This window comes from Rhinolophus sinicus, linkage group LG03, assembly GCF_036562045.2.
Source record: "Rhinolophus sinicus isolate RSC01 linkage group LG03, ASM3656204v1, whole genome shotgun sequence".
Lineage (NCBI taxonomy): Eukaryota > Metazoa > Chordata > Mammalia > Chiroptera > Rhinolophidae > Rhinolophus > Rhinolophus sinicus.
In genome coordinates, this window is record NC_133753.1 from 10448868 (window position 1) to 10467788 (window position 18921).

Sequence of the window (18921 nt, forward strand, 5' to 3'; positions counted from 1 at the left end):
AGAAGTACAATAACTGAAATGAAAAATTCACTAGAAGGGCTCAACAGCAGATTTGAGCAGGAAGAAGAAAAACATCAATGACCTTGAAGATAGGTCAACTGAGATTATCTTATCTCAGGAACAGAAAGAAAAAAGAATAAAGACAAATGAACGGTGCCTCAGAGACATGTGGCACACCATCAAACACGCCAACATATGCATAATGGGAGTGCCAGAAAAAGAGAAGAGAGAACAAGGGGCAGGAAGAATATTTGAAGAACTCATGTTCAAAAACCTCCCAAATTTGATGAAGAACATTAATATATATATTTAAGACGAATACACATTCGTCTCAAATTTGCATGGAACATTCTCCAGCATAGAGCATATGTTAGGCCATAAAACAAATAAACATCAATAAATGTAAGAGGATTTAAATCATGCAAAGTATGCTCTATAATCATACCACAATGGACGAAATTAGAAATCAATAACAGAAGGAAAACTGGAAGATTCACAAAATATATGGAAGTTAAATAACACACTCTCAAATCACCAATGGGCCAAAGAAGAAATCGCAAGGGAAATTAGAAAATACTTTGAGATGAATGAAAAGGAAAACACAACATTCCAAAACTTATGGGATGCAGTAAAAGCAGTGCTTAGAAATTTATAGCTATAAATGACTATATTAAAAAAGAAGAACGATCTTAAATCAATGACCTAATCTTCTTCCTTAAAATCCAAAAATGTTGAGCAAATTAAATCCAAAGATAGCGGAAGGAAGGAAATAATTAAGATTTAAGTAGAAATAAATAAAGTTTATTTCAAGAAAAAAAAAGAATCAATGAAACTAAAAGTTGGTTCTTTAAAAATATCAACAAAATTGACAAGCCTTTAATTATACTGACCAAGGAAAAAAGAGAAAAGACTCCAATTATTAAAATCAGGAATGAAAGAGGGTCATCACTGTGAAACTCACAGAAATATAAAGAATTATTGAGGAACATGATGAACAATTGTGTCCCAACAAATTAGATAACCTAGGTGAAACAGACAAAATCCTACAAAGACAGAAACTAGCGAAACAGACTTAAAAAAAAAAAAAGAATAGAAATGCTGAGTAGATTTATAACAAGAGATTGACATAGTAATAAAAAAAACTTCCTTTAAAGTAAAGCCAGGACCAGATGGCTTCATGGTGATTTCTACCAAATGTTTAAAGAAGAACCAGCATGAATTCATCACAAAAACTTCCAAAAGACAGAAGAAGAGGGCACATTTCCCAGTTTTCTCTGTGAAGCCACGGTTACACTCATTTCAAAATCCAAACACTAAGAGAATAGAAAACTACAGACCAATATCCCTTAATGAATATAGATGCAAAAATCCTTAACAAATTCTGGCACACTGAATCCAACAACATATAAAAATGATTATACACCTTGACCAAGTGGGATTTATCTCAGGAATGCAAGCTTGGTTCAACATATGAAATTCAATCAATCCAATATATCATGTTAATAGTATAAAGGACAAAAGTACAATCCCGTCCATTGAAGCAAAAAGGCATTTGACAAAATTCAATGCATTGTCATTATGAAACACTCAACAATCTAGGAGTAGAAGAGAATTTCCTCAACCTGATAAAGAGCATCTACAAAGAACACACAGCTATTAATAACATCATATTTAATGGCCAAAGAGTGAAAGCTTTCAACAAAATGGGAATGTCTGCTTGTACCACTTCTATTTTTTTCCCCGTTTTCTTCTGCCTCCTCCCCTCAGTCCAGTTCAAGCCCTTGTTTCTCAGTCTAGTTGTGTAGGACACAGCTCCCTGACCCATGCTGGTATGATAAGCCTTGTGCCAAAATAGTTTGCGAGTTCCTCAATATGCCCACACAAAAACTGTTACTCAAATGTTCATAGCAGATTATTTGTAATAGCCAAAAGTGTAAACAACCCAAATACCCATCAAGTAATGAATGAAAAAAAAAAAGGTATATAAATACAATGGAATATTTTTCATCCCAAAAGGAAGGAAGTATTGATACATACTACAACATGGATGAAGCTAGAAACCATGCACAACTTTTGTGCTTTCACATGTATTGGGCTAGGGGCTGGGCTGAGGGCACAGCTAGTGAAAGTGAAAGAAACCAGACACAAAAGGCCGCATATCATATTCCATTTATATGAAATGTCTAGAATAGGCAAATCCATAAAGACAAAGTAGATCAATGATTGCCAGGGGATGGGAGAGGGAAGATGGGGAGTGATTGCTCTTGAGTATGGGGTTTCTTTGGGGGTAATGAAAAATTTCTGGAATTATATGGTGGTGATGATTGACGAGTTTATGAATATACTAAAACTCACTGAACTGTATACTGTATAAGGATGAATTTTACGGTATACAAATTATATCTCAATTAAAAAAATTGGAAAGTAGGCTGGCAATAGCTGTTTTAGCTCTGTTACGTCTGTTTGAATCTTCTTTAAAAGTATGTTTACCGAGAGAATAAAAGCAGCTTACTTATAATATGAACCAAGAGAATACAGTTAACTCAAAATTAGCAAATCCACTCATGTATTCATTCTAGATGCCTCATCAGAAAAACATCTGTCTTCCAGATCTTTGTCTACATGCACTTTCCTGCATCTTGTAATCCTTGCACAGATAGCAGAAAGGTTTCCTGCCTGATTGGGTTTGTTCAAACTTCCTGGTTCTCCCCTTGTCAGCCCACATTCCAACTCATCTAGGCTGCTGGGGAAGGCCTAGGGTATCTCCAGAATTGACCTAAAACTTTGTATACATGGGAATATTTCACTTTGGGGAATTATAACCTTGAATACTTAAATGTTCAGGAGCATCTCTGCAGATATATACAAATGCCACCACAGGAAAATAATTTCCACAGGCACCAGATTGCATTGGGTGTTTGTCTTTTTGCTTGGTATGGGTTTCACATCTGGCCCCACCCAGCTGCAAGCCTCATGGCCCACCACTGTTTCCTAAGAAACAATGCTCCATCAGACCTGTCCAATGGCTATTTTCCAACTGCTGGATGAAACCCATTAATGGATTGTGAAATTAAGTGGATGGCAACTAGCATTTTCTTTAAAATAGGAAATATAGTTATGGTATATAGTAAAAGTTAAATATTATTCCATGAGACTCCTGTTTCCTCTTTATAGATATCCACGCGTGTGTGTGTGTGTGTGTGTGTGTGTGTGTGTGTGTGTGTGTGTGAAATATTTATCACTGTGGGTTATGGTCAAAGTGTGGAAAACCGACACACTGCTTATGATATGCAACTGCCCCCTCCACTTATCTTTACCCTTCCCATTGTTCTGACTCTTCTGGAAAGTCTCTCCTCATTAATCCAGTCTGTGGAGATCTCTTTCTTCTATAACTACTCTGAATTTTAAGAATATTTATGAATTAGTGAAACTTCAGCCGAGCTGACCTATGGTCTCACTACGTGAATCCACCATCTCCGCCTCTCCAGGACGGGGTGCAAACACAGCCGGTCACAACTCCTGGTGGTACCTTCAGACCAGTCTGGATCATACAATTAGCAGGAGGTGACACGCTGTCCTATTTTCTAATGGACTGTACTGCATAATTCGGCACTTTATTTACTGTATTGTTTCCGAATAGCTCTACAGCTGAAGTGCCATGATCAAAGGATAAGACAAGCAGTGGGTAAACCTCTGGTACCTGACTTGGTTTCAAATCCAGCTGGGTAACGCATCATCTGTGGGTCACTGGGCAAGCACCCCCGCCCCAGCCTTATTTCCTGACCTTAAAATGGGGGTGGGGGGGGCTTGGGAATATGACAGTAATTGTCAATACATGGCTCAGAGAAAAGTCTCTGTAAACGTCTCACCATTACTACTGGGGATACTAATACTGACAGATAGCCTATGGAGCTGTCAGGCCATGGCTCTTGATGTTGGTTTGGAAGATCCAATCACTTGTATGAGTTTTGAAGCCAGAGTGCAAACCGCTCTGGGTCCGGACGGATAACAACAGGGTCTGGATGGATTATTCCATGCTTGTGCCTTCAGCAGAGCCCCAGCCCAGCCCCTGGCCTAATACATATGAAAGGAATGGGAGGCCACAAGGACCACCCAGAATGTAGCAACAAGATCAGGAAAAGGCCATTGAAATAAAAAATAATTAAAAAAAAAAATCACACAGAATGGATGTGAGAGTCTTCGTTTGAAATCCTGTTCCCAGGAGAGGATTTCTACATATTACGTAGATGAAACTAGATATTTCCTGAACTTCTACCAAGAGAACCCAACACATCATCGGGAAACGTTACTGGAACAGAAACATTAGAGCACCCGCTCACACCTGAGGAAGGAATGTGGCCAACCTGGAAACTAAGCCTTTCTGCCTGGACATAACGGGAGTTGTGATTCCGTAGGAATCCTGGGACACCTTTGGCAGCACGCCCGTGTAGGGGTTATTTTCTCCCCGCCACATCTGTGCCTCTGCTTGTGACGGGTCCAGGGATGGTTCCCATAAGACTGAGTTGATCGCAGGCTGTTCTCCAGGATGTTAAATTGGGACCGATTTCAATGTGTGTGGCTGGAATTGGGAAGTGAGGACAGGAGAGGCAGAGGAAGCAGGTCTGAGGAGTAGGAGGTTAACCAGGGATGGGGGTGGGGAGAGGGGCGCCTGCCTAATCCTCTGTTTCCTGGCTCCCCTTGATCCTGAGACCCACCTGCACCTGCTCCAGGACACACCTCTGTACCTTTCTCATAAAATTCCCTTTCTTGTTCAATCAAGCTCTGGCTGGTTCTTGTTTCTTGTAACCAAAGTGTCCTCAGCAATAGTTACAAAGGCAAAATCAGCTCTACCGTGGGGAGGTTCTTCATCCTGCCACCTTGGCCACGAGCATCTCACTCCCTGTTGTAATTCTGTGCTCACCATGCAACCTCCTGCCCCAGGATGTGGTCTCCTCAGAAGACGCACCCACAAAGCGGGGCCTCGGCCTTCTCATCCGGACACTGAGGGGGTGAGACTAGCTAGTTCTCAAACTGAGCCATACATGCTTATCTCCCTGTTAACATACCAACCCAAGCCCCCCAAGACTCGAAAGATTCTTTCTGCTTTAGTGCCCTCAAGTGCTAAGGTCATTCTCACATACATATCACCTTGCCAAAGCGACATCTAATGTGTTTAAAAATGTACCCAGCATGTTTTAATCTGGTATGTAAGACACATGGACCCTGAAATGACTGTTGTGAGATAGTCATTTGGTGGTCATCTGTCTAGGGATACTCACAGATCCCTAGAAACAGGAAGTACGTCATGCCACACAGGGCCGCATGGGGAAGCCCCAGGGTGGGTCAGGAAACAGAAGGAGCCAGGTGAAAGGGCGGGAAGGAGCCCTTATTGCACTTCCCATGGGAAAAAGGCAAGGCAGGACCAGCAGGCTTAGGATTGGCTAGTTTGAATAATTTTGAGGGCTCTGGGGCATAGGGGCTGCCTCTAGTTATCGGGTACTTGACTGTAGGGTGAGCAGGACAGATGAGTATTGTCTCCTGGAGTGTGAGCACAGGATGGAAGAGGTGGTTCAGAGTACTGGGCTCTGGATTGGTCAATTTGCACATGAAAGGTGTGCTCCTGGGTGAGTAGTTTGCTATCTCTAAGAACTGGCTGGCTGGAGCAGGTATGGGTGGTAGTGAACATTCATTGTTCTTGTCTGGCTAGCATCCATCCCCCTTGACTGGTAAGCATGCCAACGTTCCTTTAGAGAACCAATCCTGCATTCCACGGCGGCCCGTGTGCTTTGGAGGGCTGACTCTATGAGGTGGGCATGTGGTTCAAACTTGGCTAATCCTGTATTCCATAAGTATCTGCATTCACTCCCTGTGCTAGGCATGACTGAGAACCAACAGTGAACAAACAACAACTTTTGCCATTGAGGGATTTACATAGGTTGGGGGCGGGGTGCATGGCCCGGCAAGAGTCAACCCTGGAGGTTCTGCCGGGAATCACTGCCTCTAATATCCTTTGTCCCTTCCTCCTTACTAACAAAATACTATTTTGCTTGGGACAGTAGGTTCCTAGCTAAAATCTTACTCTCCTAGGCTTCCCTGTAGGTGGAAGTTACTATGGACAGTTCTGGACAATGAGATGTAAGTGGGAGTCTACGTGGTGGGGCATCCAAGAAGGTGACTATCGTCCCGATAAGACAGGCTCAGTGGCACATGTCTCCTGTGCTTTGTCCTTCCTCCTTGTTTCTGCCTGGAACATGGACACACTAGAGCTGCAGGAGCCCATTGGCAACCTTGAAGACAAAAGCCACCTGACTCAGGGTGGTGGAACAGAAATGGAACACCGATGATATGACAGAGCTCTGAGACTCCCTAAGCTTTGGATTTCTTGTTATGTGATTAAAATCTCTTGAGATGAAGGCTCTGTCACTTGAGTTGTCTGTCACATGCTGCTGAATGCCAGAGGCACCACCTGTCCACTGCGTTAACCCGATGGGATGTAAGCCTAGAGGGTTGGTGGCCATCTTTGCAAGCTGCCTGAGGATGAAGCCAACCAGGGAAAAGCACTGCTGAGAGACAGACAGTATCTTGTAAGCTCATTTGAGCCCAATGTCCAGCCTTGCCTGAATCAGATAGATTCTCTCAGTGAACCTGCCATTACGGAAGCTCTGTGGCTTAAACCTACCTGAATCAGGTTTCTCTAACATTAAGAGAGTCTGGATTAATTCATGGTTTAAATGATAACAGAGTCTGGGGTGGGGGGGAGGCTACAGGGGTGGTGGGACAGTGTCTGGACCAAGGGACATCTCCCCAATACCACCAGGAGCCCCTCCTGGCCCCCCACTGTCATCCCTTCAAGGGACACCTGAGAAATGCTCATATATGGACTCCGATTGATATGCACACTTAAGCAAGAGACAGAAGGGCTGCTATTGTTTCTTTCACTAAGTTCTCAGATTTCCCCTTTGAAGTAGGAAATGATAATTTAATAATGCGAAAAAAAATTTTTTTTAAATGAACTGTAACAGATGGCTAATCACTCCTGGAAGAAAAAATTAAGAACAGATGCAATTACTGATGAAAAACTTCAAACAAATTAACTTGGACAATTTTGTAACCAGACAGTCCAATTTAGGGAGTGGTGAACCTGAGGCATGCGGGGATGTGTTTGTCACTGGATGATGTAAAGTATATATTCATGGACCCTGGAGCGAGGAGTGTTTACATGATCTAGAGAGTGTAGTTCTAGACCATTGGTTCTCAAACTTGGATTTAAATCAGGACCCCAAGGAGAGCTTGTTAGATCCCTCCAAGCTAATGATTTGGCAGGTGGAATGGGGGTCCAAGAATCTGCACTTCTCACAAGTTCCCAGATGCTGCTGATGCTTTTGTCCTGGGACCACATTTTGAGGACCATCACTCTAGATTAACTCTATTTAAAAACAACTGAGATATAATTAATGCACCATTAAATCCACCTGTTTCAGTGTACAACTAGGTGGCTTTTAGTATATTAGAAAGCTGTGCAATCATCACCACTATATAATTCCAGAAGATTTTCGTCACCCCCAAAAGAAACCCTGTACCCATTAAGCTATCATTCCCCATTCCCTCTCCATGCTCAAGCTCGGGCAACCACTAATCTACCTGTGTCTATAGACTTACCTATTTTGGATTCATAATACGTGTGTGGCCTTTTGTATCTGGCTTCTTTCAAGTACCATGGTTTCAAAGTTTATCCACGTTGTAGCATATTATCAGTACTTCATTCCCTTTTATCGATGAATACTACTTCATTCTACGGATATACCTTATTTTGTTTATCCATTCGTCATTTAATGGGTATTTCACTTTGGGGCTGCTATGAACACTCATGTATAAGTTTTTGTGTGAACATATGTTTTCATTTCTCTTGAGTGTGTAACTAGGGGTAGAATTGCTGTATCATATAGTAACTCTATGTTTAACTCTTTGAGGAACTTCCAGACTGTTTTCCAAGTGGGTGTAACATTTGACATTCCTACCAGCAGTGTATGAAGGGTCTAATATTTCCACATCCTTACCAACACATTATTGTTGTCTCTTTTGATCACAGCCATTCTAAAGAATGTGAAGTGGTATCTCACTGTGGTTTTAATTGGTATCTCCCTGATGACTAATAATATTGAGCACCTTTACATGAACTTATTAGTTATTTATATATTTTCTTTGGAGAACTATCTATTCAAATCCTTCGCCCATTTAAAAAATTGGATTGTCTTTTTATTATTGAGTTTTAAGAGTTCTGTATCTATTCTGGACACTAGATCCTTGTCAGAAATATGATTTGTAAATGTTTTCTCCCATTCTATGTGTTGTCTTTTCACTTTCTTCATAGTGTTCTATAAATCGCAAAAGTTTTAAATTTCGATGAAGTACAATCTATGTTTTTCTTTGGAGACTTATATTTAAGAAATCATGGTATAATCCAAAGTCATAAATATTTACACCTATGTTTTCTTCTAAGAGTTTTATTTTTAGCTTCTATTATTTAGGTTTCTGTTTCATATTGAGTTAATTTTTGTATATAGAGTGAGTTAGGGGTCCAACTGTATGCTTTAGAAAAATGTGGCTATGTAGTGTGCTAGCACCAGTTTTCAGAAAGACTGTTTCTTCCTGTTTGAATTGTCTTGGCACCCTTGCCAAAACTTAATTGACCTTAAATGTATAGATGTATTTCAAGACTCTCAATCTGATTCCATTGATCTATATTTCTATTCTTATGCCAGTGCCAGACACGCTTGATTACTGTATCTTTGTAGTAAGTTTTGAAATCATGAAGTGTGAGTCCTTCAACTTTGTTCTTTTTCAAGATTGTTTTGGCTATTCTGGGCCCCCTGAATTTCCATATGAATTTTAGAATCAGCCTGTCAATTTCTGCAAAAAAAAAAAAGCTAGCTAGGATTTTTGTAGAAACTGCCTGACATCTATAGAACATTGGGGACTAGTGCCATCTTAAACATGTTAAGTCTTCCAATCCATGAACACGGGATATGGGATATCTTTCCATGTATTTAGATCTTTTATAGGATTTTCTTTCAACAATATTTTGTAGTTTTCAGTGCATAAGCCTTGTACTACCTTTGTTAAATGTATTCCTAAGTATTTTATTTTTGATGCAATTGTAAATGGAATTGTTTTCTTAATTTTATTTTCAGATTATTAATTGCTAATGTATAGAAATACAATTGAACTTTGTAGCCTTGAATTTGGAGGCCCCGGGAGCATGAAATATAGGCCACTGGTCCCAGAAACACCAACAGAGCCGAGAACACTTGCTGGTCCTCCACCCCACGGGCAGGCCCTCTGTCTTAAACATTCGACAGACTGGCAATGGCAGGGTGGGGCTGTTGGGTTCCCGGTGTTTGCAAACCACACAGACCTAGCAGCTGGCTTTTTCCCTTCCCTTCCTTCCTACAGCCCCTCGAGTGGACATTCCAGCTCAGCAAAGGGCCCTCTTGCCAACGTCAACACTGGAACCAGGCAGAAGACAGCACTTTGGAGTCAGGCAGATCTGGGTACCAAACCTGCCCATGGCACCTGTGTGCAGCCTCCTGAGCCCCCATTTCCTCATCCAGGAAATAAGGACCACAGCAGCTATCCGGAAGGGCTGTGCACAGACTCTAAACATTCATGGACCCTGAAACGAGGAGTGTTTACATGATCTAGAGAGTGTGCTCAGCCTCTCATCCCTCAGAACCAGCCTTCCTTGGGGTCACCAAAGCCACATTGGCCGGCACAGCTGAGTGACCACGGGTGGACACCTGACCTCTGGGTCAATGGTATTTTTTTCTCTAAGGGCTCTGGGACTCAGGTATAATTCCAGTGATCTAAGTAAGGGAGGCTAGAGCCGTCACGAGTCAGTCTGGGGCCAGTGGAGGCCACAGTCTGCCATATGTACCAAACATTGCGAAAGCCAGTCTGCAGCCATAGAGCAGAACGAGACAGGTAGGCATGGAGAAAGGAAGACCAGCAAGAGTCTCCACACCCACTGAGGCCCCGAGTCCAAGCCCCAGTGAGTCCAGCCGTTTCTCTTCTCTTGGGATCCACAACACACCCTATATCCTGTTTTAAAAAGGTCCCTCTTTAACTCAAGGTAGCGTGTGTGGGCTTCTGTCGCTGGCAGCCAGAGGCTTCCAGACCCAGCTCACGCCCAGTGCATGGTGGTTCCTGGGCTCCTTCATCTCCTACGTCTCCTATCTCCCAGCTTGCACTGAGCTGGCCTGGCTGCCAGGACATCACGGAGTGGATTCTAGGGGAGGTGGCCCGATGTCTGGTTCTGTCTGGTTGAGTCTGTTCCTTGGGCAAGCCCCTGCCCCTCTCTGGGCCTCAGTTTCCCACTTTGGAATATAAGAAGGCTGATCGAAAAATTTCCAAGAGCCCTTCAGTCCTAGTCTTCAGAGACTGTTTGTTGCCAACCACAGAGAACTTTAAGTGAAACTGCTTTAATTTAAATTAAAGAAAAAATATCAAGCCTCCTCTTCACTATGTTCTATTAGCTGTTTTTATAAACCACTCATCTCCAGAACGTGGAAATAAGCCAAATTTCCATCAACTAAAGAATGGATAAATGTAGTATATTTACAACAGAATATTATTCAGCCATGCAAAAGCATGAAGCCCTGACACATGCTACAACATGGATAAGTCTTGAAAACATCATGTTAAATAGCAGTCAGTCACAGAAGGCCACATATTGCATGACTCAATTGATATGAAATGTCCAGAATAGATAAATCCAAAGAGACAGAAAGTAGAGTAGTGGTTGCCAGGAGATGGGGGGAGAAGGGATGGAGAGTGATTGCTAATGGAGAGGGGGTTTCTTTGGGGGGTGAGCAAAATGTTCTAAAATGGATTGCGATGATGTTTGCACAACTTTATGATTATACTAAAAACCACTCAATTGTATACTTCAAATGTGTGACTATCATGGTAAGTGAATCATACCTCAATAGAGCTGCTATAGTAAACAATAAAAACGCCCAGCCAGTGTTTATTCTAATTGGGCTGTGATCTGACACTCCAGCATGTCAGAAATAGTCATTGACAAGGGCCCGTCTTTGAAATCCTGACCTTGTCTTATGAGACAATCTACCAAATGTGCAATTTCTCTGGTGGCTCCTGAGACTGAGGCAAGAATAAGATCATTTCCACCATAAAGTGCTGTGTGTCTCTGGGGGCCTGGAACAGACAGGAAGCGTGTACAGAATTTCACATGTAAATGAGCCCGCGGCACCTGCAGTCTCTCCACCACTTCCACTGACGTACTCAGGGCCTAAGAGGGAAGAATGGGCACGTGGGGTTTTCTAGATCTAAGTGCAGGACCCCCTTACTGGGTTTAGAGGGACGAATAGCCCTCTCTCCTCCGAGCCAGAAGAGCTCTCTCAAGTGTTCTGTAGGACTGAGGAAGGCTGGGGTGGGGTGGGAAAAATAAGCCCTAAGATACTTATAAGAATAAGCATCTGGAAATTTTCCGATTGCCCTTGCTGGGTTTCATTATAATAAAGAGAAGGTTTAGCTGCGCCATCCAAAGCCTGATGAGAGCAGGTTAGGTCCCAAGGGCCCATAATTCAAGTCAATTTAACATGGTTTACTCAACCTGACACAAGGCGTTTGGCTAGGAGAGAGGCAAGCATTTCCTCATGGGCTCTGAGGGAAAGGAGCTGGAAGCATCCATTGGTAGGGTGACAGTGCTGTCCCCTAAGCAAGTCTGGGGTCAGAACATCAGTGTGCAAATCCCTGCTCTGCCCCTTACTCCTGCGTGACCCTGGGCAACTAAACCTCTTGGTGCCTCAATTTCTTCACCTGGGAAATGGGGATAATAACAGTATCCACTTTCTAGGGTCGTCATGAGGAATCAATGAGTTAATACATATAGAGCATTCTGCCCGGTCCATAGTTTTACCTCCTGTAAAATTTACCTCCTTTTCTCAGTAAGTTTTACCTCCTGTTACTGTTCAAGAAACTCCAAGGGCTTGGACTTTTGTGAAACACACATTTATCCCACTTTCTCCACCGAAGCGAGCTGAACTGCATCGTAGGTCCAGGGTGCACATTTAGCTAAGGCCATTTGCCTGCTATGTGACCACCCAGGGGCTTGTGGTCTGGGACTCTATTCCCGACTGGACAAGCCCGGAATGGCGTTCACAGCATGGGAGGCACAGGGTGGAAGACAGGCTCCTCACATAATGGCTGTGTGACGAGGGAAGCGGCACAGCCTCTCCCAGACTCAGTTTCCCTCTCTGTAAAATGGGGGTAGTGATAATGCCTCCCTCACACAGCAGCTGCAAGGATTATATGAACAGGCACCTAAAAGCAGCAGCCACACAACTCCCTTTTCTCCCATTCTCCTCACATGGAGAAGGGGAAGAGGGGGAGGAAGTGACTTGTGGTTTCCAAGGGCAACACCTAAAAACATACCCAGGGATACAAAGAGAGCTTTCTGCAGGGACTCAGGAAGCCCTGGCCTATTCCTTGTTGAGGAAAAGGAAAGGCAAACACTGGGCAGAAGCTTGCAGCACTTGGCTCCATTATGAGCCAAGCCCAGGGGAATGTTCTGGAGCCTCTGGCTTGCAGAGGAAGGTGGACCAACTGCAACAGGAAGTCCTGGCCCACCGGGAAGGGCAGAGTTCCCTGAAGAAGGACTTTTGGGTGCAGAGAACCTGGGATCTATCTGGTCCGGCCCTAGCAAGATAGCAGCATTCTAAGCCTCCCACCCAGGAGGTGACCCATCCAGAGTCCCCGCAGAAAGCTAGGTCTGCTTTCGCACAGCCACTTCTCTCAGGAGCTTTGGATACCAGGGCAAAGGGAGGGGTGGCTGGCTCTGGGGTCCATCCCATCCAATCCTGCCAAACTCAAGGTTTCAAAGAAATGGAGATGATTGGTCTTCACATGTGGCCATCTCACTTTACAGAATAATAGCTGCCAAGAAGGGCATGTCCCTTCCTGGTTTCCCCTAGAGCCCTGGACTGTGGACAGCATCAGGACCAGGGTTTGGATGAAGTGGTGAGTGGACGGTCGTGGCTGTGGCCTCACCAGGCTCCACATCTGTGAAACTGGGACTCTGCCACCCTCCTCTTGGGGCTGGAGAACAGAACGCACCAAATGGTAGCTCTCCCTCAGTCCCACCCTCTGGCAAACACAACTGATTCCTGTACCGTGGCTGCAGCGCCCTCCCTGTAGCCAGGAGGACCCCTGTAGCCAGGAGGACCCCTGCCCACTTGGGGTTTTTCACTTCTGTGTTCATAAGCGGGCCAGAGCCCTGGGATCAGGTCTCCAGGCCCCAAGGAACTGAAACCCCTTCATGACCACAGCCGAGAGTCCCTGTACTCGGCCACATGTGGACGTGGGAGAGGGACGGGGCTGGCGATGTGATGACAGGGCTATGTGGGAACCCAGGGCTCTGGCCCGCTTGTGAACACAGAAGTAAAAACCTCTAAGTGGGGCAGGGGCCCTCCTGATCCACCTGCCCTGGAGCAGCCTCTCCTCTGGGGGGTCACCCTGCTCCTCCTGCCCCCAGGATCCTGCTTGCAGAGATCTCTCTCTCAGTGTGTCCACACAGACCATCTCATGTAGGTTCCTGGGATCTAGAAAAGGCCCCCTCCTCCTTCTCCCAGTGTCCCAGACCGAGGCACCAAGCTCCCACCCATGTACAGTGTGACCTTTAGCCCACAAGGCAAGCTGGCTGAGCATGACCTTTGCTCCTCACAGAGTATTCCAGCAGCTGTGCTGACATGTCAGGGATGTGTTAGATGGGGGCTGAGACACTCCCATTATGCATATGCTGATCGGCAGAGGGGAGTCTAGGGGGGCTTGAACCCCTTTGCTGGGCCCCTCTGTAACTGCAATGAGGGGACAAATTTCATTTTCTGGGTCTGCCCTCCGTGGGAAAGAAGGCTGGGAGGTACTGACCAGGAGCAGCCATTCCTAACCTGCCAGGTCCCAGCGAGACCCAGAGAAGGTTTGAAAATGCTGATGCCCAGGCCCCACTCCAGTCTATGGACTGTCCAGGTTTTGGGAGGAGCCCGTGGGTCGCTGTGATCAGTGTGCCCTGGAGAGTCTAACCCAGAAACTCCGTGGGAGCCTTGTGATCCCCGAAGGAGCATCGTGGCAGAGTCAGGGCAGGAGTTTCCTGACGAAGCCCCAGGCAGTGCAACGTGCTCCCCCAGAACTCACCAGGCAGGGAGAAGGGGGACAGGAAGACCGCCTCGACTGGCTCTGGCTCCGGGGGTGGCAGGGGTGGGGGGGGCTGCCGCTCCTGCTCCTGCTGAGGGTCTTCGGGGTTGTCCACGGGAACATTTCCGTTTTCGATGTTTTCGTGTCGCCCATTTTGAAGTGGCTTGCTGCTCACACCGTTCGCTGCGTTGATCAGCCTCTGCCGCTGTATGAACGGGAGGCAAGACAGACACTGAGAGGTGTGACAGAGTGTTGCGCTGTTGCTTTGTTCCTGGCATGCACACAGCCCTTACCGGTTTCTAGAACATGCCCCTAGAGATCAGCTTGCCTGCAGCGGCCTAAGGACCTTGGAATCCATCCAAGTTTGCTCATTGCCGTTGGGGACCGGTTAGAGGCCTGGCCTCCTCTTCTTGGTGCCAACCTGACAACCCAGCCCATGACACCGGACAGCAGTGATAATTCTGGCTCCCCCTACAGACGTTCATAAGCCACCTGAAGATTGTCCCAAGAGAGGCCTTGTATAGTTTTTAAGAAATCAAAAAACATTTTAGGTTTACCATGCAAAATGCACACTTACATTAAGTGTGCAGCTCAGTGATATTTTACATCAAGATGTAGAACATGTCCAGCCCCTTAGAAGACTCCCTCAGGCACTTCCCTAGTCGATGTGCCCTTCTCTCCAGAGGTAACCAAGGTTACCACAATTCCGACTTTTATAAACATCAATTCGTTTTTCTCGAACTTAAACTTCTTATAAATGGATTCAAATCGTATGTACTTGTTTTTATGTCTTGTTTGTTTCACTCATCCTAATAGTCATGAGACCTATCTGTGCTGTTACATGATTCAGAAGGTGGTTATTTTTTCAGGGCTGTATAATATTCTCTTTGTATGAATAACCTGCAATGTATCCTGCTTGTTGATGGGCTTTGGGGCTGTTTCTCTGTTTTGGTTATTATGAAGAATGTTGCTATGAACATTTGTGTACGTGTCTTTTTGTGGACGCAGGCACACATTTTCTTGGGTATTTATCTCAGAGTGGAATTGTTAGGTCATAAGGTAGGTGCACGTGAACCATTTTATACTTGCACCAGCCAGGGATTAGAATTTCAGTTGCTTCCCAGCCTTGCCAACACTTGATATTATCAGTCCTTTCAGTTTTAGCCATTCTGGTGGGTATGTGGTGGCATCTGATCATGGTTTTCATTTGCATTTGCTTGATGACTAATGATGTTGAGCATTGTATGGGTTACTGGCCATGCGGAGAGCCTCTGCTGTCCAAGTCTTTGCCATGTCCAGTGAGTGTGCCCTGAACCAACCCGCCCCCTTCCTTCCCCTCAGCTCATTCTAGCTTCTGATGAAGGCTGCCCCTTTGCACCCAAGCAGAAGCTGACTTCCTCACCAAGTCTGTGGGTTTCTACTAAACCGGGGAAAGGCAGAGGCCACACTTCAAGAAATCAACAGGTTTCCACCTTCCCGAGAATCTGCTTTCCTTTGTACAGCTCACCTCTATCTGGTTCTCATAAAAAAGATGTATGGATCAGCTGTAAGCCTGTGGGTAATGCTCGTCACACAATGGACACACAGACCCCTCCCAAGTGCTTCAGCAGGTGACCAGCTGTCAGTAAATGTGTCTAAGGCAATGCTCCATAACTATGTGCCTAAAACCTACCCTTATGCTTATAGGTAGTAAAAAAGAAGTCATTATTACTTAAAGTGGAAGCGTGTTATTCCTCTAAAAGAAAGAGGAATTGACCGTTCAACTGCTTTTAGGTAGGGACTCCAAAACCATGAAGTCTAGGGTCAGGTGGGAATTAAAAAAAAAAAAATTTCCTACATGTCCACAACACTTAACCCACAAAAAAGAGAGAAGTGATCAATGCCTGAGACTCAGACATAGAGGCATAATATTTTGCTACCCAATTAGGGTTACATAACAGGTCATCCTTGCAGTAAAACAAACAAAAAACTAGCTGTGCAAAGACAGAATTGCAAGGAGGGAGGCATGACTTAATAGCAACATGAGTGGTAGCAATGGGAGGGGGTTATAACTCTAGCTTAATAGGAATAAACAGAAAATTGTACCTGGAAAAAATATCTAAAGCTATCTGAGGTTGTATTAAGAGAGGCATAGATTACAACACAAAGGAGGTGATGGATCCACATGCTGAGAGAGACGAACTGGAAGGTTTCCATAGGAGAGTAACTAGATAATGAAGACTGGAACCCCGTCATATGAGGAGAATGAGAGTTTCCAAGGATGTTTAGATTCAAACAGAAAATTAGAGGTGGCAACTGCTGCCTGATGTCCAAAGGGCTGCCCCATGGAAGAAGCAACCCTAGCAGGGGCTGGATATTACTGCGGGAATAAAGATACAGAGGAAGGGTGCAGGGGAAGTGAACTAGGTTGACCACTAAGAATCGATGGAGTTCCCCTTTCGCTGTCCAGACTCAGATTTGGGTTGGAATTCCTGTTCTGCCCTCTTATTGGTTGTGTGGCTTTGGGAAAATTACCTCAACTTTCCGATAGATCAATTGGAAATACCATCATCTTCCCCAGAAGGTCATTAAGAAGATCAACACAGGTAAAGCATCCAGCACCAGCTTGGCTACAGCTGGTGCTTAGTTAATTACAGCTAGTTGTAGCAGCTCAAAATGACCATCTTCAGGTGTAGGGTCAGGAGAAGAGAGTTTGGGGATGAAGGAGGTGGATGGCCAGGTGGGACGAGTTCACAGGGAGTGATGGGAAACTCAGGGGGGGACATTCTGGGCCTCTCGACAATTCATCACCGTGGCTGTGGGTGAGGGCAGTCAGGTCAGGTCAGGTCTAACCTTGAAGTGAAGGCAAACAGAACTCTCCTTTCATGCCCCTCACATCCCCCTCCCCAAACACCCGTCCCCTGCAAACCCTCTCTGACGAGGAACAAATAAGGGCACTTCTACCATGGATTAATTTGAACTTTGCAAACTTCTCTGTAACGTTCAGGAATTCAAGGACTGAAGAGGAAATGAGACCAAAAGGTCTTAAGAAACAACCTTGAAATTGGGCATTTTGGGGGTTCTATTCTCCCCCATTCCTTTTCTACAATGACTTTCCCTAAAGACACTGCTTAGTCCCCTGGCATACCTTTCAGTGTGTCACTGAAATTTTTAGAGCTGGAAGCATCCTGCCCAATACCTTCAGAGAGAGAAACTGAGGCCCAGGAAGATTAAATGAGTTAATGGCTATTGCGAAATGAAAACTCAGAATTTCCTCTCCTGAGCCCAGCCTCTCGGTTCCTTTTGCTGCCTTCCAAGGGGCTGGCCAATCCCAACAAGATGGAAAACAAGGTTTTCCCAGCAGCTTATAACATTTGGGGGCATGACAACCAGCATTTTACTGGCTCATCAAAACCCCATCATTTCCCTGGCTGCGTGTGCCATGAAAATCCTAAAGAGTTGTTCAAATCCCTCTCCCAGCCCTAGCACCCAGAAGGTAAAATTATCACACTCATGAAAAATGGCCAGAATTCAGTAAAATTTCATTGATTTAAATTTTACTGATTTGGACCAAAATGGTTCAGAATGATTCAAAGCTGGCAATTTTCCCCTTTCTTAATACTATCTTCCACTGAGAAGGTATATTACGTATGAAATCAAAGAAGAATTGTTCAAACTACAGAAAACCTTTAAACACCGTGCAGTCTCATTCTTGCATAGAATCAATGTGCTAACTACTGAGTATTATCTCCGAAGTTTCAAGTTCTCTGGTAAGTATTTGGGTCTGAGGGGAAGGACTTAAAACTCCAATCACACACATGCAGCAAAGACTGGAAAAGTTGGTAAGCAATAAGCCTGTGAGCTTTGCTGTGCTGCGGGTACATTAAATAATACTCAATCTTATTTAAAATTTTTTTTTTCAAATGAACAAGAGATGAGGAAGAAAATTCAGGCAGACCACCAGGGTACAGAGTGAAAATGAAGTCGCAGAGGTAACTGCCATCTACCAGTGTCTCAGTTTCCTTCTAGTTGTTTTATCCATAGAGAACAGGTGTGTAGTCATTTTTTTTCACCCTAAATAACATTTTAAAGAAATAATCCATACTTCAGACGGGCCTTTCTCTAATTAGTTGGACTGTCGTGCCTGACAAAATACTTAGTGAAACATCTTGGCATGGTATTTGATTGCCGCCTGCCTTAAAATCGCTCTGGATCGAATCATTTGCTGCCTGTGGTGATGGTTGGGCTTCCTGCCTTAAATAGGGGTGGTGTTAAATGCCAGCCTGGCAGAGGACGCCCTGGTGGCCCTGCACCAGGAAGTGTCCTGACAAGACAGGGCCTCCTCAAAGTGCCAGAGCCCATCTGAGGCCATTGGCGCTCATGGTCCTTGAAGCAAACGTACCTCGTTAATTATGATCCTGCTGGCCATCCGCAGTCGGGTCCTGGGCCCAAACTTATTGGTGATCATTATGCGTAAGCCCGCTTCCGGGAAGCTGAACTTGGGAGGGCTGGAGCTCATGACCTCGTCCACCATCACCACTGGGTTTTTGCTGTACTGTGGCTCCTCCTTCACTGTATCGAGCACAATGCCAAGATTAGTGCTGAGATCCCCTGAGGACCACACCCAAGTGCTGGGGCGATGCTGCAGACCTCTTGGGCTGAGGTCTTGGCAGCTGGGAGCTTAGCTTCAGCTCCTGCCAGTAGTCAAGTGGCTCTGAAACATCTGCCGACTTG

The 18921-nt window shown here is 44.9% G+C and overlaps 1 protein-coding gene across 2 annotated transcripts in view; it reads right to left on the reverse strand.

Moving 5' to 3' along the window:
• The window catches only part of SLC24A4 (solute carrier family 24 member 4), a 138133-nt gene that overhangs the window by 11900 nt on the left and 107312 nt on the right, over positions 1-18921 (reverse strand). For both annotated transcript variants that reach the window (XM_019745322.2, XM_019745316.2), the window contains exons 11-12: positions 18590-18759; positions 14209-14413 (exon numbers count right to left, since the gene is read on the reverse strand). In XM_019745322.2, the coding sequence (XP_019600881.1) occupies positions 14209-14413; positions 18590-18759 (375 nt within the window). The remainder of the gene's footprint in view (positions 1-14208; positions 14414-18589; positions 18760-18921) is intronic.